Source organism: Erigeron canadensis, chromosome 8, assembly GCF_010389155.1.
Source record: "Erigeron canadensis isolate Cc75 chromosome 8, C_canadensis_v1, whole genome shotgun sequence".
Taxonomy (NCBI): Eukaryota; Viridiplantae; Streptophyta; class Magnoliopsida; order Asterales; family Asteraceae; genus Erigeron; species Erigeron canadensis.
The window spans coordinates 8,026,906-8,046,221 of NC_057768.1; the positions used below are offsets into that span (position 1 = coordinate 8,026,906).

At 36.3% G+C, this 19,316-nt stretch overlaps 3 protein-coding genes and 1 long non-coding RNA gene across 9 annotated transcripts; 1 reads left to right on the forward strand and 3 right to left on the reverse strand.

Moving 5' to 3' along the window:
• Positions 1–505: 505 nt before the first annotated feature.
• Positions 506–6,059, forward strand: LOC122579212. Of its 6 annotated transcripts, none has more exons than XR_006320612.1 (10): positions 509–837; positions 1,611–1,675; positions 1,922–2,105; positions 2,176–2,313; positions 2,583–2,683; positions 3,299–3,367; positions 3,498–3,580; positions 4,108–4,148; positions 4,704–4,896; positions 5,807–6,059. It is a non-coding gene; the product is annotated as an uncharacterized LOC122579212 (long non-coding RNA). The 6 variants fall into 6 exon arrangements; XR_006320610.1 differs by having other exon boundaries at positions 510–837; positions 1,922–2,068; XR_006320614.1 differs by having other exon boundaries at positions 506–837; positions 1,922–2,313; positions 3,299–3,393.
• Positions 6,060–9,241: 3,182 nt separating this feature from the next.
• On the reverse strand, positions 9,242–10,303 carry LOC122610209 (ATP-dependent DNA helicase PIF1-like). The gene has a single exon (XM_043783201.1). It carries the CDS (start codon positions 10,301–10,303, stop codon positions 9,242–9,244), a length of 1,062 nt encoding a protein of 353 aa, XP_043639136.1.
• Positions 10,304–10,429: 126 nt separating this feature from the next.
• LOC122610210 lies at positions 10,430–11,443 on the reverse strand. The gene has a single exon (XM_043783202.1). The coding sequence runs from the start codon at positions 11,441–11,443 to the stop codon at positions 10,430–10,432; it is 1,014 nt and encodes a 337-aa protein (XP_043639137.1).
• A 21-nt stretch (positions 11,444–11,464) lies between these two features.
• LOC122610211 lies at positions 11,465–12,688 on the reverse strand. Its single transcript, XM_043783203.1, has 2 exons — positions 12,634–12,688; positions 11,465–12,561 (listed from the first exon to the last, which is right to left on the reverse strand). The coding sequence occupies exons 1-2, from the start codon at positions 12,686–12,688 to the stop codon at positions 11,465–11,467; spliced, it is 1,152 nt and encodes a 383-aa protein (XP_043639138.1).
• Positions 12,689–19,316: the final 6,628 nt, after the last annotated feature.

The following is a 19,316-nucleotide window of genomic DNA, read 5'->3' on the forward strand; positions in this document are numbered from 1 at the left end:
TAGCTGTAGGTCGATTTTAATGGAGGACAACGGTGTTTGCCAATTTCGTTGCCGGAAAAATGAAGCGGTGGTTGGCAAACGCGACCTAAGGCACGACTAGCGACAATCTTTAAGTTGACTATTTTTAGGTTAATTGATAGCTAACAAGCAAGTAGCCATGGAGGTTGGTGATGTGGTCGGGAAATTTTTGACCGGAAAATAAAAGAAGGGAGGCTGGGATAAAAAGGAAAAGGGAGATAAATGTTTGGTGAATGAAAGTATTATTGATTAAATGGGAATTTGCTTTTTATCAAAAATGAACTTTGTTACTTCTGTATATAAAGAAAAAGGGCAAATATGTCATTTTAACAATTATGACAAAACATTCCTTTTATATTTTTGTAAACCAAACACATTGACTGATTTTAATTCCATTCCATTAAATTTCATTCCATCAAATTCATGATTTTGAAAAACATTCCACGAAGCAAATGCTACCTAAGTGTTCAAATTGAATCCATATTTCCCCCAAAATCGAGAGAGAGAGCGAGGTAGTGTTCCTATTTATGGATTTTATGATTAAATCTCAAAAAAAATAACTTCAATATCAGGCTAATTTTATGATTGTTGTTGCCGTCGTTCTTTTATATATATAATATAGATATAATATCAATCTCAGAAAAATAACTTTAATCTTAGTTTCGTCTCTCTCTCAACGTTGCTCACCATCGGATCTGTACATCTATGTCGCGCGCCGTTTGATCCCGTACATCTCCGTCGCTGTCACCCGCCGTCGGTCTCCGTCAGTCGCGATCAGCTCTCCGTCGTTTTTTGCGTTGTTGCTCATTGTAGATCACTGTAAGTTTTTCTATTTGTAGATTTCATGCTTAAACATTGTTATATATATATATATATCTGTGTGTGTGTGTGTGTGTGTAATGTATAGGTAGAGTATATGATTAAACATATATGTCATATTATCGATCTCATAAGTGAATTGTAGACAAAGTGTTTGATCTAATGCCTGAATGAAAATACACACTGCTAATTCTTTGTTCAGTCCACTAATAACTTACGTAATCTGCTTTCACTTTGTCCAATAGGATGAATAATGGGTGTAGTCTGCTTGTTACTAAAAAAGTTGAATTTATGTCATTTTGTATCAATTTTACTCATTTACTGATTAGGTTAGGTGAATTACTCATTTATATATTAATATTGTTTTGATTTTGGTGTTTTTACTAATAAATTTACTATGAAATATCGTAACGAGGCTAAAGCCAGTTGTCTAGTGAATGTATCAAATTCAGATATGCCTCTTGGAAAACAGCTCACATTGGAAAAAGATATAATCAGTGTATGTATAATGTATATGTATGTGCTTAGCCAGTGGACTACAATATACTGTTTGAGTTTTGGTTCGTTTGCTATTAGGCCAGTTCTTTTTCATGCCTGTGTAGTGAAATTCTCTTATTAGTAGTTTTTATCTTGTGTGGCCAAATCCGTCTCTCGTTGTTTTTGTTGTTAAAAGCCTAAAACTATCAAGTATATGAAAGTCGCGTTATTGTTATTATCATTATGTTCAAATGGTTTTACTTATATTGCTTTTATTATGTATGCATTTGATTCAGAGTCCCAACTCTGCCTCCTCTCGTCAGCCCCACTATGAGGCCACCTCCCCCACCATCACGTTCAGGTTATTAACTATCCTAGTTTCTTTCCTGACTGTTTATAATTAACAATTCCACTTAATTGAAAGTCCTTATTCACTTACCTGGTCTGCGACTTTGTGGTTCAACATTTGCAGCGACTCTATTAGCTAATATTTTATATAAGTATTCGTACACCTAAACGAAAAACTGTACCACTCTCACTGCCGTATACCTGCTGTTTTTTGTTCGTGTTCCTGTATTCATCTTTGACTTTGATCAGTATATAGCAGGTATGGAACTCTAGATCAGACTTCATATGGTGTTGTTTTCTCTGAATCAATCACCATAGCATGGATAGACAATCTGATTTACATGTAAAGATGAGTGTATGAGATCTCTATGGGTTCAATAATAAATGGACCATGTATTCTCATTTGGTGAGATGTAACATTAAGCAAGTCGAATTTAGTGAATGTAATTTTCGATTTCAAAGCTGCAGGGATGTAAAATGGACAGTTAATTCATGGTTTGCTGTTTTTTTCAGCTTATGGTGCTAGTGGATTATGCGGCTTCTAGTTTACTGGCTATTTCACATGCCCTGTAGAATGGTCTACACTTAGCAGACTTTGTCATGCCTATGTTTCTTTTCGTTGATGGAGTATCTCTTGCGATTGTATACAAGGTAATTAATGCTATAATGTGAAATGTATTTTCAACCCTGGACATGTCAATTATGTTACCTCATATGACTTTTTCTCTCAAGTTGGTCTGGCAATCATCCTCCTTTAGGTAGTTTCTGGGGGTGGTGGTAGGCGGCCAAACGACGATTTATAGTATCAGTTATAAAGTCTGTTAGTGCGAAATGTATAGATCGATCAATATGTATCTTATATATGTGTTTTCATAATGATAGTAACTGAAGCTGAAGTCTTTTTCTTTTCTTTCTTATAGCATCAGAAAGTTCAAAACAGATACGAAGCCACATGGAAAGCACTAGTAAGAGCAGCGAAACTTTTTCTTCTTGGTGTTTTTCTTCAAGGTAAATGTTGCGGGTGAGTATTTCCACCCCATATGACATTATTTTGATGCGCTTTGATCTTAAGCATGAAAGTCTTCGACTCTTCGTATAATTTCAATATCTTAAGGTTTTCACCTCCCAAAGTTTGCTGATGGCACTAATTGTTCACTTAGAGAGAAGATTCAAAAATAAGTAAGATAAGATAATTAAAATTTTATCGTATAGTACAGAGATCTAATGAATGAAACATGTTCTATGCATACCTGCTTTAGTTTAACCTTATACATATCTGCAGCTATGGATATCATATTTGAAGATGATTTGCCTTGTGTTCCATTAGAATTCGAAATTTATATCCGTGATAAAAAAAATGCAAGTCATAGTATTATCCAAAATTTGGAATTAATTTTAAACTAGAAAGTGCAAGCAAAATAGGAAAGTAGCTGATAGCATTTAGCAATATTTCCATGGAACTAGTGGAAATAAGGTTTTAACAACACAGTATTTCTGTTTTCAAATTCTGTGACCCAACTTACTCTGTACCTTGACCTTGTTCACAAACTGAATTCAGATACCTTAACCGAACAGTTTGATAGCTAGATAGTTTGTAAAGTTACGGTTTTTTAAACACCTTTATTTGTTTTTACAGAGAGTTGATGAAATCCAAAGAGAAACAGAAAATGCTCGATTCTGGAACTTTCAGTGTGGATATGGGAGGGTATGCTCTCGATTCTGGAACTTGCAGTACGTAGTATTTTTGTGATGATCTTTGAGGCTTCTATTTTTGTGATGATCTTTGAGGCTTCTGTCTTCCTGTGGCACGCTTAATTTCTTAATATAATATGCAGGTTAGAGGTGCAGTATTAGCACTTAGATATAATGAGCAATTTCCCAGGCTTCCGGGTGATTTTGAGGTTTCTGCACGACGTAGGTTAGACATGTTTGATTTACTGCAATTTGTGTTCGGTTTTTAAATAACTTGTGGTTGTATGAAACAAATTGTTTTGATATATATGAAATGCGCTCTTTTGCTATTTGAGTATTTATCTGTATTATGAGATTAACTATAATTTAATGTGTGGATATTAGCAATTTTATAAAAAATATTTTTTAAAAAAAAAATAATTGAACCATGACACGCAAAAATGGTGTCATAAAATAGTGTCATAAAAGTGTGTCGTAAAAGCGTGTCATAAATTCATGACGCGCGAAATGCGTGTAATAAAGCTTTATGACGGTTCGATTTATGACACCAAAAAGCGTGTCATCTGACCCCTTTTATGACACGCATTCGGTGTCATTAAAGGCATGTTTTCTAGTAGTGGACTCATTATCATACAACAAATTACAATGAATCAAATAATTTTTTTTTTATAAAGGAATCAAATAACAATTGCTTTTACATCATCTTTCAACAACCTACTGATGGGAGGCTGACGATCGTTTTTCACTCTGCAGATCTAGGGAGGCCGACGATCATAGATCATGTATTATCCATGGTATCATTTTTATTTAGGGTTTTATTTTTTAAATTTTCGCTTTTAGGGTTTTTGAATTTCAATCCATGGATATCCATGGTATCATCTTTATTTAAATACTTGTGATCAATACATGTTGCTAAGGTGAATTTTTTTTGTTTCTTGATTCATTAATGCATGACTTGTGCGATTTATTTCTTCATCCGAATAAGCATCTGCAGTCACTCACTTTAAATTCCTGAAATAAGGGAAAACTAAAGATATATGTTACTCCTATATGGTTGAGCTTATTTTGTTCAGTTTATTCCTATATCCGGTGAATTATTCTGCTACTTGAATCATATGCTAGATTGGAGCAGTCTCACAATGTGAATTGAAATAAATCACATTATTTTTGAGGTGTTAATCTGAGTTTTTGGTGCTAAAATCGGTTTCACTAAACGCTTACCAGTCTTTGCTTACTACTACCATCTTAATTTTCTGACATGTAGTCTGTATATCCATAATTAAATTCCTCTATCCTTTTAGATTCTTACTTACCAGCTTTTTCTGATTCATTATTTGGTATGCGTTCAGAGGTTAATATTTGAAAAGGCAGATAGTGGGAGAGGAAGATAGTGTTGGCTACGAATATTGCTGAAACCAGTATCACAATTCATGATATGGTTTTGGTAATTGATTGTGGCAAGGCCAAATGGGCATCGCATATGCACTTAACAATACTCCTTGCCTTCTTTCTTTTGGGATATCCAAGGTTTCTCCTAAACAAGTGAGTTTCTTTTAGTATCAATTCTAGATCGTCTGTTTGAGAAGAAATAATATATCAATTATTTACTTCCATTTTTGGTTTATCCCATCTTTCTTTCGGTACTTTGATTTTGAGAATTCTTTAAGTATAGAAGGTGTAGTTTATGTTTAATTTTTCTTTCTTACAAGGGAATCAAATCTAAAGTTAGAGAGAGGTTCTTAAGCTCTGCCTAATTATTATTGAAGTTTGCTATGCCTAGGGTTGTATATGGATCCAATAGGATCATATCAGTATCTGTCACCATCCGTGTTGGATGTTGATTTATGTCATTCTTGGATGCGGATTGGGATAATGTAATTGGTTGACGTTGACTCATGTTTGATGAGATTTATATGAATAATGTAGTAAGAATACTGAGAGAAAAAATAAAATGTAATAAGTAGTATGTCAAAATTAATTTGACATGTAGTTAAGCATTCATGTAAATTGTAATTGGCATGGAAAGCCATACAAGACTGGACAGTGGCTAAGCGGCATCAATTTTTTTTTTTTTTGTTATTATTGGGCATTAAGTTAAGAGGAAGAGTTGGTTGTGTTTGGAGAGTGTTACCATCAATATCCTAGATGTGTGTATGATTCTTTTGCTGATTATCGATTGCCAAAAATATTGAGAGAACACCTTTACAATCCCTTTGTCTACGAGTTAAACGTTTGAATCTTGGAAGCATTTCTGGATATTTTTTTTATACCCAAGTCTTGCAGTCACCTGAGCGGCTGAGCCCTAACGGAATGCTCACTTTATTTTTACATAGTTTTATCATGTTTTATAGTTTATAAAGGACATTATCAAGTTCTCATTCTGTTTGCTAAAATCTTATAATTTCTGCAAATTCACAGAGTATCTTATCATTGAATATCTATTTGATTGTAGGTTCAACATGCTATTGAATATATGAAGAGAATTGGTCCTTTGGATGAGAATGAAAATTTGGATCTATCGGGTATGTTGGGTCATATGAGTAAATTCATACTCTTCTATCTGGGCTTTGCAATAGATTGATCAAATATAGATATTTTATTTTGGATTTGATGAGATTTATGATATCAAACAAACTATAGTTGTATACATTATTATCTAATTTTTTTTGAACTTTGATTTTGTTATCAAAATAAAATTTATTGGTATTTCTACATGTATCAGCCGAGTAACCTGTATGTCAATGTATTTAATCTTTTAGTAGTTTCAGGATTGGCAACTTCGTGGAAAACGAAACTGCCGCAAGGGTTATGCTAAACAACTAACATTTAGGCAGTCAGCAATCAAAAGATTTGCGGATTGTTATGCCTTAGCTTGGTTGTTAATGTTTACTAGACTTCTTATTCAACTCTATTAATGTACTCAGCTATATATATATATATCTTTTGTTTGCAGAATGTTAATCAAAAGACCCGGGTTTTCTCGGGTCAAACCCGGGTTGATTAGCTAGTATATGTATAATTGCAATAACATGATTTTCAATCATAATATTATTAAGGGATTAATCACGCTCATATGTACACAGTTGCTCATTATATTTTTTTATTGATTAGGTTTACTCAGAAACTTTTTTTTATGCACGGTTGACTCATATTACCGGTAATCACCCTTTTTAATGACGTGGCAACCACGTGGACTTTTAATTAAGCTGGTTTTCTCTCATACTAAAATTTTCAAAATTGTTTCTTTCTCTAAAAAGAAAACCCATAAATTTTAATAAAAAAAACCCAAAAGATTGTCAACCAAATGAGATAAATTTCTAAATCAAACATTTTCTACTTATGTATATAATTGTTGGAATTTTTTTTATTAAATTTTTTGAGTTTTCTTTTTAAAGAGAGAAGCAGTTTTGGAGATTTGAGTATGAGAAAGAACCAGTTTTGAAGAATTTGGTCAATCATGTATAAATTTTAAGAGTTTGTTGGTAATACAAATTAATTAAAAAAGTTCAATGGCCAACCATATACAAAAGGAAAAGTACAATAGTCATTCATAGATTAAACCTGTCGTTGTGAATCTATGTCAGATTTATTTACCGACTATAACCGGTAAACCGGTCAACTATGGGTTAACCGTGTACAAAAAAAAAAGTTTGTAGGCAAACCTTATCAATAAAAAAGTATAATGGGCAACCGTGTACAAATAGGAAAATACGTTAATCTTCCCGTGATTAATCCCTATTATTAATCACTCTGGATGACTGGATTATAAAACAAATAGTATACTTTTAAATCGTAAACATAAATATGGTTTCAGCCCGGAACACGTAGCTTTAACAGCATGTCTATTGTTGAGCGAAAGGAAGCTCATATTATGATATTCCTATCTTTATTTTTCTTAACGCATTCTTAAATTGAAGCAATCCAGACAATGCATGCAACTGTGTTGAGACTTGAGAGATATCTTTGGAAAAGTTAGGATGATAATTAATATATAGCATGAATGAAAAATGCAGGGTGGTATAAGATGTCATCGCTGAGCCCACGATCATCATTATTCCCGCCTTGCATATTTTCCCTCGTTACTTCTTTATCTATGAAGTTGTTGTAATTTTTTTTTATTGTTTAATTAAGAATAAAAAAGATTTTGCTTTTTATGTTATCTAGATTTATATATAGAGGTTAGTTTTTGTAAAACAACTATTTAGGTCAAACAAAATAGAATATGATCTTGCCCATTAGATTATCATCAATATGAATAAAACTAATACACGAAAGAGCACAAGTAGATACAAAACCGATGCATGAAAAGTCACATAATATACATTCGTTTCGATCCATGGTCTAAGGTATTTTGTAATTTATTCAAAGAAGAATAAACAAATACAATCTATGAAAGTACTACGAATGAAAAGGAAAAACCATATATAATCAATTGACACATTATACCGGTATTATATAAACACTGTACTTGTACGAGTATAATTATATAAAGACTAGTGTTATACCCGCGCGATGCAGCGGGGAATAAGAAAAAAAAGCTGGTGGTTTGATGGTGGTTTGTGGGGCGGCGGCGATGAAAAAGAAAAAAAAATAAGCCGGCGGCAGTGGATGGTTGTTTGATGGTGGTTTTTGGGGCGGTGGTGGATGGTGCTTATGGGGGATAGCGTACATAGAAGGTGGATTGCGGCGGTGGATGGTGGTATTTGGGGCGGTGGTGGATGGTGTTTATGGGGGGAGAAAATCAAAGAAGGGGGGAGGGAGAGAAAATCAAAAATCGGATGAACGTATGTGTGTGTAATGAGCGTGATAGAGAAAAAATAAGGTAGTGTAAATTAAGAGGGCATAAAAGACATTTTAAAGGTAGAGGTGTTAAAAAGGGGTGGGTAGTTTGCTTATTAATGGAGTATAGATTACTAAACTCCATATATTATCTTTACTAGCATGGTACCCGCGCGTTGCAGCGGATACGATGGTACAGGTGGTCCGTGTGTCTTGGTGTGTCTTATAAGTTTCTGTATGTGTAGCTACTTCATTGAGAAAACCATCGAGACAATGTATAGCTACATACCAAGCCATGAACACATGAGCGATATGAGATGATGACTATAATTGTAAACCATGCGCTTGTAATAAGTTCTAAAAATTACCATGATACGTTGACAACAAACAAAAGGAATATGAAATTACCATGATATGTCGCCAACAAACAAAACGAAGTAAATAATCACATAAGACGGTGTAATTACCAACGTTGTGTTGTTAATAAAAAGAAACTGTTTTGATAACGTAAACACATGACAAAGAAAAATTGCAGAAAAAAAATACTTGTTTCTTAGATAACAGATCCTCAAGTGGTCCAATTATATCGTCTAAAGAAAAGGTTTGGTTGGCTGCTGAAGCAAAGGAGGGCTAGAAACATCAACGACGTTGGCATTGTTCATCTCTACAAAGTGAAGGAAACATAGTAACCTGAAAATAAGCAGGTGGATGGAACTATTACAGACGTAGTTCACAAAATAAAACCGACATATAACCTCTTACTGTCACAGTATATATAAACTGACGCACATTTGAGATGAAATGCACAACTGGCATATAACCTGTACAGTCGTAGTACATTACCCAAAAACCCGATCCATTCACTTCGAAACATGAAAAGAATAACAGTAGCAACCATTACGTATGCAAACAGTATGCACTACAATTTCCGTAAGAATGAAAGATGAAGCTAACCTGAACAAAATGATCCTGAAGTGGTAGATGCGCCAAGTGAAGGACATAAAACCTTGGATTTCGAAAAATGAAAAAGTAAACATTAAATTAAGATTAGAAAACTGTACTGTATATATAAATTACTTGGTATATAAATCCACGCACCTTACATGAGCTATGCATCATGTAGAACTTCTCTATACACCACATTTGAGGTGTATACGCCGGGTTGAGGGAAAAGTTGGGTAGGTTTAACCAACATCTTCACCCTTTCACGTGATATCCCTCTAGATAGTGCCACGTAAAGCTGGCCGTGTGAGAATACCGATTCAGGTAGATAGACACCAACGTGTGGCAACGTTTGGCCTTGGGCTTTGTTTATTGTCATCGCAAAGCTAAGTCGTACCGGAAACTGTTTTCTTTTCAACTTAAAGGGATACATATCATTGTCTGAGGGACATAGGGGTATTCTCGGCAAAAAAACTCTTTTCCCGGCGTTCGGGCCAACGGCTATTTCCGCATCGATGACATTTCGTTGAAAACCTTTGCATATCAACCGTGTGCCGTTACAGAGTCCGTTGGATGGGTCGATGTTACGTAATAGTATAATCGGGCACCCAACTTTGAGACGTAGACGATGAGGGGGCAAACCAGCAATATTAAGAGAATTTAAGAATTCAACCGGATAGTAGCTGTTAACGTCGTCTTCCGCCTCATCAAAGCTGTAATATATTTGCTCCTGGCCAATAAATCTATCAATCAGCTCCTCATTTATCTCCTCGACATTTTCATTTTTAGTTGACAGTATTGCCCTGAAAATTATGTACTCCGAAGAATTCCCATTCACTTCCATGGAGGGGAATATGGAACTTATTAAATCCTCTTTCGATCCTGATTCGGCATTGTATGGGATGGTCATATCATCAGGTATGCGAATAAAGTTGCCGTCAATCACATCTTCTTCTCCGTCACCGACTCTTAAAAGGAAATCCGAAAACCATGGATCTGTCCTTGCTCTCATATTTATAGTTAAACGAATCTTTTTAGTCACGGACCAAAGTGGCGACATACGAAGGCTCGAGTCGACAATCTGCGCACGGGTCCCTTTCTTGATTACTGGAAACACCTGTCTGAAATCACCGCCCATAACCATAATTTTTCCTCCAAATGGCTGCCTTATGCCTATGATATCCTGCATTGTTCGATCTAGTGCCTCAACCGCTTGTCTCTTTGCCATCGAGGCTTCATCCCATATGATTAGCTTTGCAGTACGAAGTAGGTGAGCGGTACCACTTTGTTTACTGATGTTGCAAAGAGAGTTATTATTCAGGGTTAGGGGAATCTTAAATCTCGAGTGAGCTGTTCACCCACCGGGCATATTATTTGCGGCTGCTCCAGACGAAGCAGTGGCTATGGCAATATGTCCACGGGAACGAACCTCAGCAAGTAGAGCATTATACAAAAAGGTTTTCCCTGTTCCACCGGGGCCATCTATGAAGAACACTCCTGGAATATTACAAACAACGTGCCTCATTATGGAGTCGTATGTGAACCTCTGATCAGGGTTTAGTTCATGCTTGGCGCGCAGATGATTGTCTTTGATGGCTATGGAACTTTCTTCGTGTAACTCACGAAAACCCCCTGATTCGGCATAATTGGTGGTCATATGAGGAAGGTCAAAATCATGCAGACTCTTACCCATAGATTGAAGAAATACTGAGACATCTCTAAGAACCATATTTAGAACTTGATCACTATTTCTAAAACGACTTATATAGTCTTCCGCAAGTGAATCATAATGGTCATCCCACAACTTTCGGACATCCCCCGAGTTACAAAATATCAATATAGTGGCAAACAGTCTTCTCAATGAGTGTGGGAACTGAAACACGGTAGCCTCTGTAAGGCATTGTGATAAAGAGTCATAATTCTCAATCAAACCTCTTTCAAGTGCTGACATTCGAAACGTTGTGTATGTAACACCGTTGGCTTTGTAAAGATCATCAAAGCTCTGAGGTCCTGGCACATGCATTAAAAGCACCCGTAGGTAGTATCGTTCACCTTCTGCTGGGTTAGCTGAGACAACCCGCCCCCTTGTTGAATGGTTTCCACCGCGAGGCTTCCATCGACATTTGTCTGCAACCCACGTGAAGTGTTTTGGGATATCTTTGTATAAATGTTGTCTTACAGGCTCGAACTCTCTATTGAGATCAAAAAATGTAGTCAACATTGATCTTCTATTTCGCCCCCTCTCCATAACAGCTGTTAGTCGTTCACTCTCCCTAAATCGAACGTAGTGCTGAAGTGGAAGATGGAGTTGCAATGACATGACACTCGGGTGGATTTTAGACCGTGGAAAGCTATATATACGCCACATTGCCTCGAGAGCCGACACATATCATGCGTCTTGAAACCGTTTAATCTCATTAATCACGACTTCTTCTTCTCCATCAGGATCAATATGAACAGATTGTTTGTCGTGACCCTTGTAGATGTATTTGAACACATACTTCACAGATTTTATGCTCGAGCAAATCTCTATATTCATGTGACAATTGAACATCATCAACAACGTCGGGTTGTACGGTACGACCCATCTGTTATCAATATCGTGTTTCCCTTTCTTCACTTTGATACCGTTTCTTCTCCTCCGATACAATGGATATGAGTCATCTCCCTGCACAGTGTGTTCATTAAACTGTCGAGGATAATGAAAACGACATGCTTTTGGTTCTCCCTGCATGCACGGGGATTTGTCATTTAAAGGACCACATGGTCCGTGAATCATGTGTTGAACAACCCGTTCATGCAGTTCGGGATACCTTGAGGGGTCGGGGATTTCAGCACAAACTAACTTGTCGTATTGGTCTGGAGAGGTAATCTTGTGTGTTGGTTTCATTATCAAAAGAAAATGTGCGTAAGGCAAACCACGTTTCTGAAACTCAATGACATAAACATAAGCACCTACCTCACCGAGAACATGCTTCTTGAGCAGCTGTTTTTTCAGATCCTCGAGTTTCGCCCGAAAGGCTCTTGCAACCAAACCTGGGCGATCTTGTGCAGTTTGTCCGGGTAAGAGTTTTTCAGTGATTTCCGGCCAATTTAGGTTGCAAGTGAACGTAAGGAATATGTCAGGCTTACCGTCATCTTGTACCAACGACATGACATCTAAAAAGCGTCGACGCATATCACGCGAACCCCCGATGAAAGACGCAGGGAGCACAATTCTTCTTCCAACTCTATTTGAATTAACTTCACCAGCGTTGACACAATCCACTATACCTTGATAGAAGTCAGCCCTTATCGTGTCCTGGTTATGTTCATAAAACTGTAAACGTGACATTTCAATCTTTATGTATATGTTTACAGAAAACTGTTGGAGCAACCTTCCACCCAACAAAATTACGTTCTCAGTGGGGCGAATCTGGAACTTGTAGCAGTAATATTCGCGCATTGATACTGTTTTCTTACTGTTACCTGTCCTCGCGTTTGATCCTGTGACAATGGTAAGGTGTAAATTACTCCAGTAGAATGAAATAATAAATATTTAAGTTAATGTTATATTACCTTCCGCATCTTCATCTTCTCCAAAGTTATCTTCGCCGTTAACAATGTCATCCATGGAAAAACCAGTTTTTGGTATCCTGTTGTGCCATCCAGATTCACCGTTCGGGAAAAACAAAGGATAAGACAGTGGATCGTAACAACCAAAATAAGGTTGAATCCGTTGGCAACGTTCAGACCTTCCTTAAACAACAATGCTTCTCTTGTATGCAGTGATTTCATCATTTCCTTCAACCCATATACCAACAACCTGTGTGCTATCAAAATCATTTATCATTTAAGTCATTTAATGTATAATTAAAATGCACATAAACTTGTAAATCGACAGAAATATAATGTTGTATTTAGTACCTCTGATGTAGTAGGGCGGTTGTACACCCTTTGGTCAAGTTCAACCGATGCATTCAAAGTAACCCTGTAGTTGTCTAGGGGTCCTAATTGCGCCATGTTGCGAAAGGTTCTTGCGTAAGGATTTGCAGCAAGGGCACGTGTCAAGATACGAAGGATGTTTCTATCAAGATTCGACCACTGTGCTCTGAGAGCAAACTCATTTTCTTCATCATAAAAATACATCTGTAAATACCTGGGTTGTCCATCCCTCGGCACCAACTGATCAATAGTGTGATATATTCCCCCGTTAACACGAAAGGTATATACTCCAGCAGTCTTATTTGCCAGCGTTTTATCCAACTTGACACCCATTGACGTGAATGAGAAATTTGTATTGTAGGAACGTATGTGTTGCCTGAACGTCTTCCCTAATTCGGTCTGATCCGTGAAGAGATTGTAGAGTTCAGTTGGGACATTTGTCGGCGCCAACCGTGTCTTCCCCCCCATACAACAAAAAGATGGAAATTCAAACTGAAACCTCAATGCTCCACAATGGCGACATGGGGCCTGTTCTTTCAACAAACGTGGCTTTGTAGAGACACCTCTGTAAACAAAGTCGTAAGGATCCTGTTCGACCTCGTCGTATAAGGTGGACGAATTTAGATCAGACTGCGTATGCCTCCCTGCTAAATTTTCATAAGAAGTGTAGTTTTGAAAAAAAGCGCAATATTTTGGGTCAAAGACATTGCTTATATAGATGATGTAAATTAGAGAATAACCTCTCGATGATTTGCCGATAAATGTTGTTGTTCCTGCGATGACCGTTGATGATTGAGTGAGGACATGTTCAAATGTAGGCTGTAGATTGGCAATCTCACTTTGAACTTCTACAATAACATGCAAAAGTGGAAGGAACAATTATTAATAACTATTGTAATTGTTGAAACAGACAACAATAAGTCGAGGCATTTTAGATGCAAGTCAACATTTATTAAAAAAGACATAACAGTTTGAACGTAAAAGTTTGATATACAAATGATGTAAGATACAGAATAAACCTCTCGATGATTCGTCGATAAATGTTGATGACGCTGTGATGATTGGTGAAGATTCAGTGAGCACTGATTCAAATAAAGGTAGGAGATTGCCATTGTCACATTGAACGCCTATAATAAGAGGGAAAACATGGTTAGCTGGTTATTAATAACTATATTAGAACTCAAAAGGAATCGAAAGATACATGATGGATACCTTGGAAGCGATGTTGTGTCACATCAGAAGAAAGGTTTGACGATCCATCTAGAAAGGTAACACTGGAAGATATGTTGTTGTACATCGGGTCATTGTTATAAGACGATGATGGATTTGAACTACGATTGGGTAAATCTCGTAAAGGGAGCCTTTGAAATGGTTGTGTATTCAGATGAGTGATCGTAGATGCGGTAGACGGAATTGTGGGAGGAATGTTATGGGTAATGACTTGGGGGATAGGAGCAGATGATTTTTTTTTCTCCTTCTGACGTGCGTAATAGGCTTTATTGTATTGTCTTTTTCTTTCTCGAGCAGCATTATTAGTGGTGTGTGTAATAATGGGGGTGGTCTGGTCGTTAACATGTGGTTGATGAAGCTGCTGTTTAGCCCCAGATATATTTTCTTTGTTACCAAAAGGTGTGATCCCTTGACATGTCGGCTGGGTTGAAGTCAACATCATCGTTGGCGTTGCAGTAGTATAATCTGATGAAGTATGGTTGCCACGATTTTGCAACTCAGCTAAGGGTACCCTCTGTTGGGGAGGAGTATACATTTGACTCATACCAGCTCTACCAGAAGGAGTAATATTCAGTAGTACGGGATTGCTAGCATTTTCACTTGAAGTTTTCCTTGCCTTTTGTCGTGCATAATAGTCTTTGTTGTATTGTCTTTTTTTAGCTACATTAACATAATTTAGTATTAGAATAAATTAAAGTAGGGATGATTAGCAGCAGCGGGTACAACACACATATAGCCTCATCGAGGATCTGTACATACCTTTAAGCATTTCCGTGTTAGTTCCTTTCATTTGTTGAGCATTTAAAGTTGACCCTTGTACCTACGACGTGATAACAGATGTTAAAAAATATGGAATTTGTAGTTTTTAAAATTATGTCTGAACGATATCTTAAATATTTATTGAATTATACACAAAAAAAGAACAGGTCCGGCTAGCAATCCAGAATTGAAAGAAAATATGTCATTCGTTGAGACTATCTGGTACAATGTCAATCCTACTCAACTCGAACAAAGATTAGATTATTACCATGCTCCATAGTTGTCCAAGGGTGAAATATCTTCAACGGATATATTCTATTAGGCGGTCAACGGTATAGTTAATTAGAAAAGTGAAGTTCTATCTAAATGTTATGTCGATGACCATGGATGTGATTTTGTAGTGCCATGGAAGACCATGACTTTGTCGAATTTTAAATTGGACCAAATATCTAACATAAGATGGAAATTAAAATAAGCAAATGAAGAAAATTATTGATATAAATAAAGTTCAAACATGAAAGCAAACATATGAAACTAAATCAGATAATTTAAAGTTTTTGTCCTCTTAAACCCATTTATTGACTATAAAAAGGTGCGTATTCCTCTCCAGGGTCGGTTTCGTAACCTTCAGCCCAGCTTGGAATTTGTTGTGTCGGACGTTCGTACTCCTCCACGGGTTCGATTTCATATAAGGCAGCCCAGACCTCCTCATCTGTCTGAAGTGCGGGTTCATCCACAGGGTCAGTTTCGTGACCTTCAGGACAACCCGGAAGCTGCTGTGACAGACGTGTCTTTTTCGCTGGAGACGGGTTTGCCAGTGGATTAATCTGTGCAGCATTAGGTTTTCCATCATCCAGCACGTGGGTATCCCCAATTAGGTGGCCTTCTTGGAATAGTTGATCATACAACAGATTAAGCTCTTCATCAGTAGGATCGTCAAACAGGGGGCTAGTGAGAGTCGGGGGTTCTGACCGTGGTGCAGGAGGTATAAAGACAGATGCATGATTTGGAACAGTAGGGCATGAATGGACTGCTGGTTTTATTGCAAATGGATTTCCACAATTGATGGTCTGAGAAGTGACAAACGTAATATTAAAAACAATAATATATTTTGGTGTGGAAGAGAGAATTATTATGTGAGTTGTTTGTCTTCAGCCTTGATTTTATATAGTCATGTATATGTGATTAAGAATTATATAGTTCATGCATACGTGTCCACACAGTGTGCGTTCATGTATATGTGCCAAGAAAAGCGAAGGATGTTAAATTGAACATTGTGATTAAATCATTTAATCCATTGCACGAACACATAAATTTATTAATAAAGGTGGGAGATGAACGAATTTCAGTTCAACGTACATACGAATTTCACGAAAAGACAAAACAAAATGGTTTTATTACACAACGTAAACGGGGCAAACCATGAAGGTTTATTATTAAAACAGCATGATATCATAGTAGCTAGTCCTCATCATACAACCTAAACATCCTGTGCCGACTATAAACGGAAACCCAATCACGTTTCTTACGTTTGACCCTAGACATATCCAAAATGTCATCATCTGATGAGCTGTCACTGCTTATGACAATAACATGTCGCTGTAATAGAAAACCGTATATGTTTTAGATGTTAGAAACAGGTACATTTAGGGGAATTTTATGTTGCTGTACAAAGTGTTCAATCAATATTAACATGTTATTAGCAGCATGAAATATTAAAATGCAAAAACTTTCCCCCTTTGATACTCATTACGCGTCTAAAGATGGTTAAGAAGTTACAGAGTTACCTCGACTTCGGTTGCAGGCTGAGATGGATGCATTTACAAGGATGAAGTGACAACAGCAGGACCGGCATTAGGAGTGACAGCAACAGCATTGCCAGGGGTCGCAGCAGGGACAGCAGGGGGGTCATCAGCGGGGTTCACGGGGACAGAAGGTGTTCCGATAACAGTGGAAGGTGAAGAAAGTGGCGAAATGTCATCATTGACAACGGCAGGGGGGGGGTTGTATTTGCAGTAGGCACAGGCGAAAGGGGAACGATGGCATTGGAAACGGGCATTGGAGAACCGGGCGATTTGACCTCGGGAGAGTGAGAATCTGAATTCGACATTTGCAGTGGAAAGGGGTTAGTATGTGATTATTTGAGGTGGTGTGAAATATGATTTGAGAGTTTTTTGTTTAGACAACCTTTTATAGAGATTTGTGGGGTAGGTGGTCAAAGGGGTGTCATGAATGTTGTCAATGCAAATCTTATATTTTTTTTCCAAGATTTTGGTGGAATGAATTATAGCTATACTTACTGTCATATAGTAACTTTACAATTTATTAGGAAAACCATTGACCTCCATCATCGAATAGTCAAATGGTGTAAATTAGGAAAACCATTCTATTGATTCTTTTCTTATATTATGACTTCCATCATCGATTAGGCAAACAATTGCCAGCCAATTATTATGTAATTAGGTTAGTCAAATGGTTAAATAGTCAAATGGTGTAAATTAGGAAAACCATTGTATTGATTGTTTTATTATACTATGACCTCCATCATCAATCATCAATTAGGCAAACCATTGCCAGCCAATTATATATGTAATTAGGAATAGATTACATTTAGTTAGTTAGTGATAATCATTGTATTGATTATGTATATCCTTTCCTTATCTCATGGATGTATTCTTGCGTATACATTACAACCTCATAAAAGTTATAGTTTTTTTTATAGTCAATGATGTGAAGTTGTTAAAGTTAATAAAGGTTATTTATAGTTTTTTTTATAATCAATTAATAAGTGAAATCGACACAAACAGGAAAGATTTCAATCAATATTGCAATTGTGTCTAAAGTTTGATTTTAAAAAACATTCTGAGAATCACAATTACATAATTGCATGATTTATAGAATTCATCCATTTGAGCAATTGTGTCTAAAGTTTGATTTTAAAAAACATTCTGAGATTCACAATTACATAACTGCATGATTTATAAAATGATAACCGGTGATGTCATTGTATTGTAAAGATGTGTTATATGTCGTTTGAACTTTGGTTAATAGACTGTTTTCTTACAAATCATAACCAAATCAACCAATTGTAAAAGTTATACATTATGTTTCAGGCGCGCAAATTTGTAGCAATAGACCATTCGGTATGAACTTTGGTTGTATTAGGTAATTTCTATAACTTAACTTGTATTGTTGTTTCAGAGAATAAGTGCTTAATGAAGCATATACAGGATTTAATCGACCATTTGTTTTGTTGTTTCAGCTACATAATGGTAATGATAAGAAAGTTATACATTGCGTATACATTATGTTTCAGGCGCGCAAATTTGTAGCAATAAAGCGGACAATATAACCTGGACAGAATTCGGTATTTATAACCTGGAGAGAAATCGACATGGTATTGAAATTTTGGAATTTAATATATAACCTGTTGTGTAGAAGTCTAATATCCAAGTATAGCAAACAATAAGCAAACGTAAACACTAAAATTAACCAAACATGGTAATCAATAAGCAAACATAGTTTATTTAAAAATAACCAAACATAGTTTATTTAAATCCCAACAGGGTATAAACGACAATCAACAAACAGAAACACTCAAAAGAGCTAACATCAATCATATAAGTTGGCATATGACTTATGACTTGAGATAGACATGGTCAAGGTGCTCCTTCTGACGACGGATCCTTATGAAAATTGAGTTAAGTTCATTGATACATTCTTCCATTAGCTGGATATCACCATTGATTTGAAAGTATAGCTCGTCAAAAACCCTTGCCCGACCAGGACGACGATGAGTCCCCTACATTGGTAGATACATATCCAAAAAAGTAAGATCACACATTATTAATCAATTTAGTCTTACAACATTAAAATTAGGAAATAAGATATCTAAAAATGTTGTACAGAACTTATTGATTAAAACCATGATAATGTAGTTATTTACACACTATAATCTGTTGCTGCATTAAATGCTAGAAAGGCAGTTACTGAGATAAATCTAACATACACATGAAGGCATGAATAACGAAGATGAGTTCTGTATATGTGATTAAGAATTATATAGTTCATGCATACGTGTCCACACAGTGTGCGTTCATGTATATGTGCCAAGAAAAGCGAAGGATGTTAAATTGAACATTGTGATTAAATCATTTAATCGATTGCACGAACACATAAATTTATTAATAAAGGTGGGAGATGAACGAAATCAGTTCAATGTACATACGAATTTCACGAAAAGACAAAACAAAATGGTTTTATTACACAACGTAAACGGGGCAAACCACGAAGGTTTATTATTAAAACAGCACGATATCATAGTAGCT